This window comes from Eimeria tenella, genomic scaffold (genome assembly GCF_000499545.2).
Source record: "Eimeria tenella Houghton genomic scaffold, Eth_scaff2, whole genome shotgun sequence".
Taxonomy (NCBI): domain Eukaryota; phylum Apicomplexa; class Conoidasida; order Eucoccidiorida; family Eimeriidae; genus Eimeria; species Eimeria tenella.
Window position 1 is genome coordinate 44521 of NW_013541843.1, and position 13877 is coordinate 58397.

General features: G+C 48.6%; 4 protein-coding genes across 4 annotated transcripts; 1 reads left to right on the plus strand and 3 right to left on the minus strand.

Annotated features, from left to right (window-relative positions):
- Positions 1–1293: 1293 nt before the first annotated feature.
- On the minus strand, positions 1294–1977 carry ETH_00028735 (uncharacterized protein; the record flags this gene model as incomplete). Its single annotated transcript, XM_013374189.1, has 1 exon — positions 1294–1977. The coding sequence occupies one exon, from the start codon at positions 1975–1977 to the stop codon at positions 1294–1296; it is 684 nt and encodes a 227-aa protein (XP_013229643.1).
- A 1188-nt stretch (positions 1978–3165) lies between these two features.
- Positions 3166–5804, minus strand: ETH_00028740 (Charged multivesicular body protein 1b/chromatin modifying protein 1B, related; the record flags this gene model as incomplete). Its single annotated transcript, XM_013374190.1, has 6 exons — positions 3166–3402; positions 3812–3880; positions 4064–4177; positions 4760–4874; positions 5062–5153; positions 5742–5804. The coding sequence occupies 6 exons, from the start codon at positions 5802–5804 to the stop codon at positions 3166–3168; spliced, it is 690 nt and encodes a 229-aa protein (XP_013229644.1).
- A 1137-nt stretch (positions 5805–6941) lies between these two features.
- On the plus strand, positions 6942–8270 carry ETH_00028745 (uncharacterized protein; the record flags this gene model as incomplete). The annotated part of the gene is made up of 3 exons (XM_013374191.1): positions 6942–7335; positions 7551–7961; positions 8194–8270. The coding sequence occupies 3 exons, from the start codon at positions 6942–6944 to the stop codon at positions 8268–8270; spliced, it is 882 nt and encodes a 293-aa protein (XP_013229645.1).
- A 566-nt stretch (positions 8271–8836) lies between these two features.
- Positions 8837–13877, minus strand: ETH_00028750 (uncharacterized protein; the record flags this gene model as incomplete). The annotated part of the gene is made up of 7 exons (XM_013374192.1): positions 8837–9001; positions 9480–9624; positions 9984–10163; positions 10642–12371; positions 12518–12631; positions 12887–13068; positions 13685–13877. 7 exons carry the CDS (start codon positions 13875–13877, stop codon positions 8837–8839), a joined length of 2709 nt encoding a protein of 902 aa, XP_013229646.1.

Sequence of the window (13877 nt, forward strand, 5' to 3'; positions counted from 1 at the left end):
CCCCTCGCACTCGCACGCGGCAACTTCGCAGGGAAGAAGGGCCCCCGGGGGGCCCCCGCAAGCAGCAGACAGAGATGTTTGTCTCCCTTGTGTCTGGACGATATGCTCAAAATAGTCTGGGGGGCCCCCCGGGAGGCCGCAGCCCTTATTCTCGCGGACGCGGAGCCGGGGGCCCCAGGGGCCCTAGGGGCCCCGGGCGCCCCGGGGGCTTCAGGGGCCCCAGGGGCCCCGGGGGCTTCAGGGGCCCCGGGGGCCCCGGGGGCCCCTAAAGAGGCCCTTTGTGTTGGCCGGAAAGTGCCAGCGCCTTTTGCAAATGAGCAGTGCTGCTCCGTTAAGGAGGAGTAGTTTAGTGTTCTGGTGTACACACACCCGCAGGCTTGCGTTTAGTTGAGCACCTGCAGGCCCTTTCTTGGCTTCTTCTTTGGTCTTATATTTGAAAGAATTCGAATGTGTTTCCACTAGAGTTTGAAGGGCTTAGTTGTCTCATTTGTTTTTTCTTTTCGCGTTTCTCTGGTTCGCTTTGTTGGAAAGCTAAAATGAAAGTTCTGAACTTCAAATGCACTAGTGTTTGCCCGGCAGCCAGGTCCGTGGAGGTGTACGTACACCTCAGCATGCGTGTTCCTTCCACTCAGTTCTACTGTTTGATTTGCTCAGCAGTTTTAATTAAATAAATGCAAGCTTCGTATTTGGGGGCCCCGCTTTGTTGCGGGGCCCCACAGCGGGGCTGCATGCGCTCCTGCGAATTGTTTAAAGAGTTGAATTTGTTTTTTCCAACGAATTGGCGTTTAATTGAATTCTGTTTAAAGTCCAAAACGGTGCAGAAATATCCAGTCTTTTCCAATTGTAAACTTTGTTTCATTCTATCGTAGATTGTCTTGGAGAAAATAGTTAAAAAATAAAAGTAAACTTAGTTTAATCATAGATTAGATTGTCTTGAAGAAAATAGTTTAATAATAATAAAAGAAAACTTAGTTTAATTCTAGTTTAGACTGTCTTGAAGAAAATACTTGAAAAAAATAAAAGTTTGTTTAGTTCTAGTTTAAATTGTCTTGAAGAAAATACTTGAATAATAATAAAAGGCTACAAAGATGACAAAGACGAAGACAAAGGCCGCTGGGAAACCTACAAACTTGAATAAATGATTTAATTTATTTATTAATAAATAAATGAAATAAATCATTTATTAACTTTTCATTTTTCGCGGGCAGCAGCTTTGCACGGCAGGTCCCGGCCGCGTCGCCAGGTGTACGTACACCGCAGCGTTTGGCTCGGGTGTACAGACACCGCAGCTGCTCAAAAGAGTTCGTTGAAATCCGAATCAAAATCGAGAGAAAAATACTCTTCTTCTTCCTCGTCTTCTTCTGAAGCTTCGAAGAGTTCAAAAAACGAAAAAGAGTCTTCTTCTTCTTTTTCTTCTTCTTCTTCGGAGTTGTTTTCGTTTTCTGCTGCAGAGCCGAAGAAAACCTCTTGGGCGAAAAAGGACATGAAGTCGGCGAGAGTGTTTTTCGCGGGCTCTCGGTCTTCGCCGAATTTTGCGTTTTCTCTTTTTGTGAAGCGGCCCCCGTCCCCAGAGCCCTCCCGCTCGAACTGTTCCCTTTCTTGCGGCCTCCGCAACATTTCGTAAGCTGCATTAATAATGACGAAGGGCTCCTCCTCGGGGTCGCGCGCGCGGGCCCCAGGTGTACGTACACCGCTCTCCTCGCCGCATAACGCCCGCACTTTGTCCGGGTGGCAAGAAAGGGCCTTCAGTCTGTAGGCCTTTTGAATGGAGTCTAAAGAGGCATTGGGCGGAACTCCCAGAGCTTCGTAGGGGTCATAGGTGGGCTTGCCTCTCCAGAAGCCCAGGGGCGTCACGCGGCAGAGCCCGGCGCGCCCGCTGAGGCATTTCCCCTCTGGCGGCTGCTGGCCCCCACACAAGACCCAAAATAAAGCAAATAAAAACCAAAAAGGGGGCAGAAAATTCATTAAGGGGCCCATTGGCGGGGGAACTTGGGAGGAAAGAGAGGATCAGTAGAGTCTGCACAGCCTCATTGTCCACTCGCCGTTGTGCTCCACGCTCTGCAGGCGCGGGAAATAAACAAACAGGCGCAACACGAGCTCAAACGTGCATAGTTAAATGAAAAAACTCCTTTTAAGTCGAAAAAAAACATAAAACAATTCATTTCGCAGCCCAGTTTTCTGTTTCATGTCTTGAACGGCGTCGGCTTGCTTCCGCAATGGCGGGCAGTGGCCGACAAGTCTGTTGGCTGCGGCCAAGAAAGAGCGAAACTCATTTGAAATATGGACTTTCATGTTTTATTTTGTGGCTAGTGCTTTTTATTTGTCTTGTCCCGAAAATGATTTCCAAAATTGAATAGATCGAGCACAGCAAGGCCGTGTGGACCACTGCGGTGTACGTACACTTGAAACGCAACAGTGTGTTCGCCAGACAAGTTGAAATATAAGACACTTCATGTAGAGAAATATTCAAATTTTTTGAAATAGAAAATCAATGCAATGCTTATTCATGAGTCCTAAACCTGCAGAAAAATCTAAACGATGTTACACACTGTCTGTAATGGTTACGAGCGCGGAATTGCACAACTTTTATCAGAAACAAAACAAAAAAAACTGAACAAATTTTCATAACTTTGAAAGATTCAAAGTTCCTCATTCAGGTTTTCATGGGAACTCTTTGTGTCTCCCGTCTGCGGCGCCTTATGCAGCAGTTTCTTTTCTCTTGTTCTTTGACAGTTAAAGAACACACGGAAGAAGACGCAAATATGTTTTCTTATATTTGTTCTTTGACTGTTAGAAAATAAATATAAGAAAACCCAAATACATACTTTTATATTTATTCTTTGACTGTTTAAGAACAAATATAAGAAAACCCGAATATATATTCTTATGTTTGTTCTTTAACATACATTCAGCTACATCTTGCCATTGTTTTTGTAATGCGCAAAGGCCAGTTTTGCTGTCGCTACACTGGAGATGAACTGAAGCAGGAAATAAAAACTTCTGGAGAAAGTGGATGGATGCCATTAATGGCAAAAGAAGGGGTGAAAACTTGGGAATTGACAAGGACAAGAAAAAGCCTTATCTTGTGTGCGATTTATCCTTTATTTCCACTATTTTCGAGACGCTCTTTGGCATTTTTGGCTCCGTTTAAATGAAAATAATCCATTAGCAGCCACTCGCCACCTCTTTGGTCCCTCGAGGCTCTTTTCGGCCTTCAATTCCTTTCCCCAAAAGGCGATTTGGCGCGTTTGCTTGCAGTGTATAGACACCTGAAATGTCCCCCATGGCTCTTTGTCGTTCGCAGTGCTCCTTCTGAGGTGTATCGACACCTTCGAAACCCTCCAACTGGTCTTCCAGGGAAATTCCAAAAGTGCTCGCCACTTCTGTCAGCACTTTGTCGACCTGCGCGTTGATCACACTATGCATGCATGCATGCATGCATGCATGCATGCATGCATGCATGCATGCAAGCCTTGCCCTCTGCAGTGTACGTACACCTGGTCATATACACGAGTATAGACGCTTTTAATGCACATGCAAGTACACTAAAAAACGCGCAACGCGCTCATCTCCATTTTCCACCAAACAATAGCCCAGTCTAAGCACTTATGTGTCACTTTCTATGGATATATATATGTATATATAAATGCAATATATGTATATATATGTACAGGTACATATACATATATAAATAAACTTAAAAAAATATATATTTATATGCATATATATGAGCATTTATACAAAAATATAAGTCACGGCATATACAAATTATCTCAAGGACTTTTTTTTCTAATTTTGTCTTCGACTTCACCTGCTGTGCCGGGACGGCGCTGGAAGTCGAAGCGTCGAGTAGACTTGAGACAGAGTCGCTTCTCACATCCTGGCAAAGAAGTGAAAATGCGCATTTAATTCAGCAACTCACGACTCGAGGGTTTAGGGTTTAGGGTTTAGGGTTTAGCGTTTAGAGTTTACAGTTTAGCGTTTAAAGTTTAGGGTTTATGGTCTTGGGTTTACGGTTTAGGGTTCAGGATTTAGGGTTTAGGGTTTAGGGTTTAGGGTTTACGAGATCGTCAAACAGCTTCGAGAAAAGCTCAATTTCACGCAGAGAGGAAGAGCTGTCGAGCTTTCTCAAAGCCCCCGAGAGCCCTGAGGCCACAGAGTGGATTCTTGTTGTGAGCTGAAGACAAAAGAAGAACAAAAGATTTATTTGAATTCAAATAAATGGTTTTCCTTGTTACGCTAAGGCAGAGGTTTCCAGTTCAAGTTGTACAGAAAGCTGCATGCACGAGAAGTTGAATAGAGGCTTCTGCATTCATTCAAGACTTTCATCCATTTAAAAAAAACTTAATTAGCTTTTTTTAAAAAACTTAATTAAAACTTGTGAATTATTTTTTTTGAAACTAAACGAGTGAACGCCACCATTTCAACTTCCTCAGCAGGCCTCACAGCAGAGCACTTTTATGTTTCCGCTGGAATAGCAAAACTAGTTTATTTATACCAGAATGATAAAACTAATTCAGAATCTTTTTTAAAATAAAACAATTTCAAGTCCCCATTTAAAGGAAAAAGCACCAGCTGCAGTTATTTGCACATGGCTCAGCTGTATTTGCTGAGCTTGAATTTTGCACAAAAGATGAATTGCGATCTTGCAGTTTGCATGCATGCGCAAATGTATAAAAGCAATTGCAGAAAGATATATATAATTAATATATATTTATTTATATTTTGCAAAAATAAAAAATAAAGAAAGTCGACTAGCCTGGTGAGAACGGTGGGCGCCGTCGAGGCGGGAAGCCACGGCCTCCAGCTTGGACGACATGTGGAGGGAGTTCAGTCCTTCTTGTTTCTTTCTTACATAATTTTGTGCAAATATTCTGCAAAAAAGTTAAAATAAAACAAATAAAAGACTTTAAAAAGATTATCAGCAGAGAGAGAAGCCAAAGATTCCATAAATGCTCAAGATTCGCGAGCTGAGGCACCGCCTCACGCCCAATGGCCCAGCCTCGCGAACTAAGAAGCTGCTGCTGCTGCTCCTGCTGCTGCTGCTGCTGCTGCAGCTACCTCGCGCCTTCCTGGTTCTGCCGCAGCAAAGCTCTTCGAATTTTCTCCCTCTCTTGCAGACTTTCTCTGTAGCAGCGGTCACTTTGCCTTTTCTGCGCAGCAGCAGCAAAAGCAGCAGCAGCATATGCCTTTTCTGCGCAGCAGCAGCAAAATCTCGCGCCCCATTTGCTGCCAAGAGAAGCAACGCAGGCGGCAAGAAGGCAAACACAAGACTTGGGGGAATCTTTGCGTTCATGCTAAAGAATTCAAGCAGATCTCCGTGAGTGAATATGCTTTCTGGCTTGTATATATATATATATACATACATATATATGTATATATGTATATACGTATGTATATGTATATATATACATATATACATATGTATATATATATAGATAAAAACCTATATGCATGCAAATATATAAACATATATATACATATACGTATATATACGCATACATGCACATCTGCATATATATATGTATCCATCTGTATATATATATATATATATCTATTCATACATTAACACACCTATATGTATGTGCCCACTTTTGGGAGCGCCTGAACCTGAATCTCCTCTTATATCTCTCTATCCGTTTGTTTGTGGGCTAATATAATTATTATATATCTCTGTATTTGCTTGTTTGCGGGCTAGTATAATGAGGGGGAGTTCGGAGTCAACTACGTGGGGCCCTCACGAGTTCTCGAGCTTTAATTCTCAAATCGAGAATGACAGGCAAGACAGAATGGTGGTTTCCCATTGTGTGGAGTGTACGTACACTCCGAACCACCCAAGTCCCCGCGAGCACTGCGCCGCCGACGACAGCCAACTGGCAGTGTTTGTTAAAAGTTGAATTGCAGAAGCATGAGTTCACCGCTGGCTGCTGTTGACTTTTTATCTCTTTTAAAACAATATTTGTGGAAATATGGCGGCTGGGAAAGGTAGAAGCTGTGGGAAACTCCACAGCTGAGTGATAGGGAGCCCAAGCAGTCTAGCGGAATCTTGCAAATTGTGGAGCGTTCTATCAAAAAAAAAGAAGAATCTGAGAATTTTTTGACAAAAATCATGTAAAAATGCGTTAATTACATTGAAAGGGGGGCTACATGTAAACAATTGTAATTGAAGTTCACATTTGTGTTTCAACGGGTCACCGGTGGGCGCTTCCGACTCGTGGGGTGTCTGTTGAGCTCCAAACGCAGCCCCTTTGCATGCAGCAGGAAGTCATTCTATTTAAATAATTAATCAATTACGTTTTAAAAACAACTACTGCACAAACAATTGCTTCTGTAAGACTTTTGAATTTCTTTCCTGAGTCTACGAAGCCCGCGGGGGCCCCAGTCGCGTTGGCAGCAATGCGCTTTGAGGATATCGGTGGACTCAGGCTGCTCCCAGCTAAAAATATTAAAACAAAGTTTTAAAATTGCCAAATTTATGTCCCCTGAGAAGAAGACAAGTGCCCATTCAAGGGGCTTTTTGCCGTTTCGAGCCCCCCTCGCGCTGCTCTGGCTACTTGTCTCAGTCGCATTTCGCTGTTTTCCACTTTCCCCCACGCGCTGCAGCGCTTCTCCCCGCAGCAGCAGCTGGCGCCTCCAATGGGGGCCCCCTGCAGCCACTTCTTCGGGGCCTCTCGTCCTCCTGCATGCAACTAAGGGCCATTTGCAGGGCCCGCGCTGCTGCAGCCAGCGGGGATTTGCCCCAGAGAAGGCCCCCCGCCCTTTGGCCTTTCAGACTTCAGATTTGATTAAGGTAAACTGCCAGCGCAGCCCCCTTCTGGGCCGCCTCTCCTTGCCCGGGCGCATGCATGCATGCAGCCTTGTGCGTATGCATGCATGCATGCATGCATGCATGCATGCATGCGTGCGTGCATGCATGCATGCATGCGTTTAGAGTGCGGGGAATGTTTTGGCTGCAGATCTTCGGCCGGCTTGCTGGCGCCTCCGCAGTGGGGAGCGCGCTGTGCAGCCCGTGGCCTTCTGCTGCTGCTGCAGCGAAGCAAATAATTTCGAAAGAAATGAAAAGTGGAGAAAAGAGAAAAAGAAATTGGAGTGTGAAGGAGTGGCTGCAGCTTTCGACTCCTTCTTTGCTGCTGCGGCGGCCGCCGGGGGCTGCATCAAAAGGCGCGCAGCAGCAGCAGCCGTGGGAGCTGCTGTTTGCTGCAGATGGACAGAAAACTGCCAAGCAGCAAGGCCTCACTTTGCTGCAGTTCGCCCATTTGCTGCCGCAGCAAACTTTCAAATGGCCCACAACTCTCAACACTGGCCAGGCCCCGTTGACAGCTCGTTTCGTGCCTGGTGAGGCGCTACAGCGGGGTGTACCTCCACCTGGGGTGTACGTACAGCTGGGGTGTACGTACACCTGAAGCCCGCGGCACGCAGCAGGCATTTGCTGCTGCGCATTCGCAACGGAAAAGCTGTTACCAGCCCTAAGAATGCAAAAATAAAAGCAAATAGTACTTTTTAATGTCAAGAGTCTTGTTTTTTTCTTTGTTTGGGCTCTGGGCTTTCAGTTGCAAACAAAAGCTTTCTCAGCACCTGCAGGCGAATGCGCAGCAGCGCCAAAAGGCACCTCAAAGATATGCAAAAGTTCACTTGGAAAGAAATAAATGAATTTGTGCAAAAGGAAACAATTTGCAAACACGCAATTGGTACTTCCCCACGCCTTTCACATCCCCTCCTCTCGTCTTTGCATCGTGGCCGCTGCTCCCAGCAGCTGCAGCAACAGCCGCAGCAACAACTGCAGCATCTGCAGCAACAACTGCAGCAGCTGCAGCAACAACTGCAGCAGCTGCAGCAGTCTTGCTGTGCGTGTTCTTCAGAATGCGTTTTTCGCTCCTTCTGTTCTCAAGCCGGCGCGGACTCAGAGCAGCTGCACAAGGAAGATGTGCTGCGGTGCATTTGGAAGCTGGCCCCCGTAGACGGTATAAACAAAATATGTATATTACAGTTATATAATAAATATATATAATATATATTATATATATAATACAATATAATATAGAAAGTGTAATACATACATACATATATGTACATATATATGTCTGCACTTGTGATTCTTCGTTTCGAATTCAAGTTTCCCTAAGCTGCTGCTGTAGAGAGCGCTGGCTAGGCTGTTGCTGCTGCTGCTGCTGCGGACTTGCGTGTGTGTGTCAGGGCTAATAGAGTGGGAGCAGTTTCTTTATTTTCTAGAAGAGGCCCCGGGGGAGGGTCTGGGGGAAAGTGTAGACTGAGGGCTACGGTGGTTCGGAACTAAAATGCGAAAGGACGGCTTTCGCAGATTCACATTACCCGGTGCTGCGTGCAGCAGCAGCAGCAGCAGCACGGCGACTCCGTGGAGTTGAACTAAAGAGAAAATGCGAAACGACGCATGCCGTTCAGAAGGTAGCGGTGTTGGGGCCAGTGCCGCATCCCGCGTAACAGAGATGTGCCAGATTGGGACGGCGCCTTCCAAAACCTGCTGCTCTTCTCAATTTACAAAACGACACAAGTGCTCGCGCCGGCGATGACAGGGTACCGACGACAGCGTTCGGGTGTACATACAGCCCGGACGCGGCAAGTTCCGCTGTGGGGGTCGCTTTCCAGGTGGCTGCGGCGTGCAAGTTTTCGGCCAACTGGACGCACTCCCCACGTTCAAACCGAATAAATAAATGAATAAATAACCGAATTAGAATAAACAATACCCTCGAACTAGGATTGCGGCAGATACGAAATGCAAAACATACAGCCGGGACCCTCCCCATCGCCTAATCATCACAACAGAGAAGTCCTCACCCGACTCTGAGCCGTGCAACGAACGTCACGACTGCGTTAAGTGCATCGCATGAATTATTTTCTGAAGACCCAAAATGCTTTGCTTTCTTCTATCGTCCCTTAACGCGAACAGCAAGTCGCCCGGCGATTCACTATCCAGCACTGCTGTAACTGTAACTTGGTGCAGGCCTGCACTTGGAAATTCCTTCTCCTGCACAAACGATGACAGCCAATTAACCTAAACTTTCAAATTGAATCTATTGCAAGGAACCACAAACGATGACAACCAACTAACCTAACTTTCAAATTAAATAGTGCAAGAAACCACAAACGGCAACAGCCAATTAACCCAAACATTCAAGTTGAATGTATTGCAGGAAAGCATAAACGACAACAAGCAATTGACGTAAAAACCGAAATTAAATGTACTGCGCGAAAGCACATACAATAACAACCAATTAGCCTAAAAATTCAAATTAAATGTTTTGCGTGGAAGTTCAAGTGGCTCATTCAAGTGAACAATGCACTTCCCATGCGCAGCTCACGCATAAATGCCACCTTCACTTCGCGCCTCCCATAAAACCCATGCACCCCCCAGCTCTCCAACTCCTTTCTAGATAACTTGATAAAAGAAGTAGATTTAAAAGGACAATAAAAGGACATATAGTGCAGCAGCTGTCCTAACTCACCTTAATTATTATTGGGGCCCCCACGCAGCTGCCACTGCGTGTTGTTAACTTCTCAACCGGCTCAGGCAATAAACATATCGAGGGCCGGCCAACTGCAGAGGCGCCCAGGAAGGCGTCCAGCCCAGCAGAGGTTTCGACGATTAGCCTGGATTCAGATAAAACATATGACACCCAGAGGACCTAAATAGAAAAAAATCTTGCAATTCAAAATATTGCTTTACATGAGGTATGCGATAATAGCCAAACGCCGCCACTTGTGCCATACAACTAAGCCTCTCGGAGTGTGCGCTTCCACAGCTTCCCATGTGCCATTTTTAACACATAAAAACTGAAACCTGAAACATAAATCCCCCAAAGCAAGATGCCACATTGTCCAAGGAATAACCAGCTACTGTGTTAACACATAAAAACTGAAGCCCGAAACACTGATTCTCCAAAATATGATGCCACGTTGTTTAGTAATGATCTGCTACACTGCGCAAGCACTGTGCAGTGCGGGCGCACCCAGTGTCGGCCGTGTCGACGACACCGAACCCGCAGAACTCCGCCTCAAACAAAGTTTTGAGTTGGTGCAAATTTCTCTGGACACAGTCAAGCCGCGTGTGAGAGACCGTCGTGTCCTGCATGATGCCCCACATAACCCCTGGGACGCAAGAGCTGCAGTAGCCGGCCACGCGAAACCACCTGCGAAGTGCAGAAACAAACAAATGCAAACCCAAGGCTCAGACTATCTGAGTGTGCAGAAACGCATAAGGGGAAGTCCCGAGGTAAGGCCAAAAAATCCCCCATGCCAGCCCACAACTGCAGCAATAGCTCCCCAGACACCCCAACTCAACAATCAACCTCAGCCAAATCCCCACAAAAAGAACATTCCAAACCTGTAAAAGATTCATTTTATTAACACATAGGCACCAGCACAGCGTGGAAAGTTGTACTAAGGTTGATGTGCAGAGTCCACTGCTGGTTTCACTGCCACGAAAAAGACAAGTACACAGGCCCGTAATAATACCAGCATTTCTAGACGCATGCTCTGTCCTCTTCGCCAAAAGTAAACTGCTAGCGTATATTGCATTATTTTGAAAGATATGGTGGGCAGAGTGGAGAAAGCTGAGGATGTTCAAGGTGCCTCAAAATAGAGAAGTTTGTTTCTGGCCCTTTGTACCTGATCTCTGCGTCCGATCGCTCGTAAGGCAACTCGAGAGAAAAGGAAGTCCCCTGTGTGCGCAGCCGCCGCACACACTCCAGCAGCTGCGTCTTCCCCGGTTCGAGGAAGAAGTCTGTCCAGTTCGACGCAGGGCTTGCGGGGGCCGGCCTTATGTCTGCAGCCAACAACATAGAGAAGGGCTCTCGGCCAATCACTTGGTGGCCCGTGACTCTGCGCAAGATGGCCTTGGACTGCTCCAGCAAGAAGGCCAGGGGCCCGTCCTTTTCGATTTCCAGGAGGGGGGCCCCCCCCGCCACCGTCAACAGTTTGTTGTAGCGGTGCAGACACACACCGCGGCCCGACAAAGGGCTCGGAATGGACCCCTCGGCCTTTTCTGGCGCGCCAGAATGCACTTCTTTTTCATAAAGTGAGGAGCACAGCGAAGGGTCGGCCCTCCGCATGTCCGTGACTGCGCCTGTACATACACCTGAAGAGGGCGCCCGCAGCGCGGAAGAACTCCCACCCATGCTTGGAGGCCCCTCGGGCTCCACGTTTCCCTCGCTGGAGCTGCTGCAGTTGCTGCTGTTGCTGCTGCTGCGGCACAGCGACGTGCAGCTACACATCAGCCGCGGCGACACCGCAGCCAACTCCGTGTACGACTGCTGCTCCCTGCCTTGGTTCAAAAGAGAAGAAGTGCACCTCTCACTCTCCGAAGCTGCGCCGTACACGAGCTGAGTCCCACTGAACTGCAGGCCCCCAGGCACTGTTTCCCTGGCCCCGCAGCTGCAGCCAACAGTTTCGAGTTCCACTCCGGAGTCTGAGGGCCTCCCCCTTTCGAGTTCCGAAGCCGAGGGCACCACGTCACCTGCCTCTGCTGCTGCTGCCCCCGCATCGGCGACAGCCGCGGCAGCAGCCGCGGCTGCAGCAGCTGCAGCCGCCGCAGCTGCTGCTGCGTCCGCCGCAGCTGCTGCTGCGTCCGCAGCAGCAGGGTCGGACACTTCTTGTGCAGCAATGGGGTCCAACACCCAAGCCACTGTGGACATGCAGTCCGACAGCCCGCAGACCAGCGCCTCCTGCACTGCTGCGCAATGTCGCAGCAGCGTCGCGTCACTCCACAAACAAGCAAACAGATAGGGGGAGCCACAGTCTGTGACGGACACTCTGAAGAGCCTCGAAGCTCCCTTGTTGTCTTTGGATGGGTTTGAGCGAACCAGCACTACTTGAGGCTCGGAGGAGCTGCTGCTTTCCGCCTCCCCTGCTGCTGCTTGCTGCGGACTTGCTGCGGATCGGCCCACAGCTCGCCTCCCCGTCTTCGCCGACTCTCTCCGCCTCTCCTCCGCCAACTCGAAAGCCCTTATCAAAGCCTGGCGGTCGTCGGGGTGCACGAAGTCATCGCAAAAGAGCTGTTCTGCTTCCTTGCTGCTGCCGCGGGGGCCCGTGCGCAGCGACCCCAGCGCGCCCCAGGGCTCCTCAGCCTCTGGCGCACAAGTCCACAGAATGCGGCGGCGGGTGTTGCAGATGGTGACGCATCCTTCGGTGAGAGCTGCCACCAGCCGCAGGTAGCGGCCAACTACGGAGGCGCTCCAAACCCCATCACAGGGCAGTTCCTCTGCGGACTCCGCGAGGCGCGCCTGCGCTCGCTCTCCGCAGGACAGCGAAGACGCAGATAGCCACAAAATAATCGGAAACAGCCAAAGCAGAGAAGGCAGAGGGTCGTCAAAGAATGAACTCAAACGACGAACCGCCAGCTGCAAACGCACCCGCAAACCCCGCACGCAACCCGAAACGCCTCGAAACCTCAAACCCAGAATCCTCAGCTCTTGCTCCAAGTGCACCACTTGTGTTGTTTTCAATTTTTAAGAAGTTCTAAAGAACATTAGGGCGGCCCTCTCACCCTGAGGAGCAGGAAACCAGCAACGGTTCTATCCCGCTTGGCGCTGTTGATGCAACACGGTGAAGAGTTAATCAGTAAGAGCGCTCCTATAAGGGCTGCTAGTTCTCCCAGAGACTGCACACACGGCGATAAACATAAACGAGGGCGCTGAGGGCTGAAGCCGAAACACCACCCATGCAGGCACTCCCTAAAGACTACAAGTGGCAAGTTTCTGCAGAGCGGTATGGGCTGGGAGAAACCCCAAGAAGCAGAAGAGGCAGCTCCGTCAAAGTCTAAAGCAATAGTAACACGGATAGATTCGACTCAGCCTTACAACGAACAAAAAAGACAAAATAAACAGGATTCGAGAATCCCGGAAATGGGGCCTACTGGGAGGGTGGAAAACTGGGGGTTGTTTCCACCCGGGCTGGACGCGACGATGCCGAAGTAGCAAATGACGAAACCGTCGACAGCTTTCGAGCGGAGTCCGAGGCAAGAAAAAAGCGGCAGCAGCAACAGGGAAAGAGGGAGCTCGGGGCTGTCTTCAGACCAGAACGATGTCAAAGTCAAGGCTGGAACAAATGGCGTACGGAAAGGAAAAAGTAGACCAGCAAAGTCGCCACAGCCCGGCACAAATGCGGCAAAACAATAGAAGAAAAATGCAAAACCTACGGGCACTGTGCGCGGGAAGAAGCGGGGAAAAAATGAGAACAAGACAGCTGGATCTGCGCAAAAGATGAACTGCCAGCGAAACCCAAAAGCCAACACGCAACGAAACAGCGGAGAGGAAGTACGCCGGACAATGTTGAAAAAGAGACACGGTCAAAAGAGCGGACGGAGGCGAACAAACCTGTAGATCCAAAGGCCAACGACAGAAGATAATGACAAAATGTGACAGAGAGAAACTAGCGCACAGCTACACAGCGAACAAAACACGCGCAAACAGACGGGAATTAGTGCACGCGCCCGGCCAACGAGCAAGCAAACCTGAAAGAAGACAGACATGCGGCCACTAATCACCCAAAAAGGACAACAAGCGGGAACCACGAGCTTTAATTCCTAGTGCAACTGAAACGTATACACAGCTATCTACCCCTGTTGAGGGGCCAGGGTGTGTCGGGGAGAGGTAAGGATGGGAAGGTGTTAAGACGCGGGGGAGGCAAACAGTTCAAGAGTAAGAAGGCCCACCCACAAAGGCGACCAGAGCCGCTAGTCTGACGGGTCCATCGACACGGCTGCTTATAGAGCCGTTGAGAATATCTGAAATTTTGTGCGAAGTAAAAGATAACGAGCAACTGACGCGGAAGGGAAAACGAACGGTTTTGTGTTCATCGGCCTCGTTCCCGGAAAGGGAGGGAAACAGACCCTCCGCAGCCTCCAT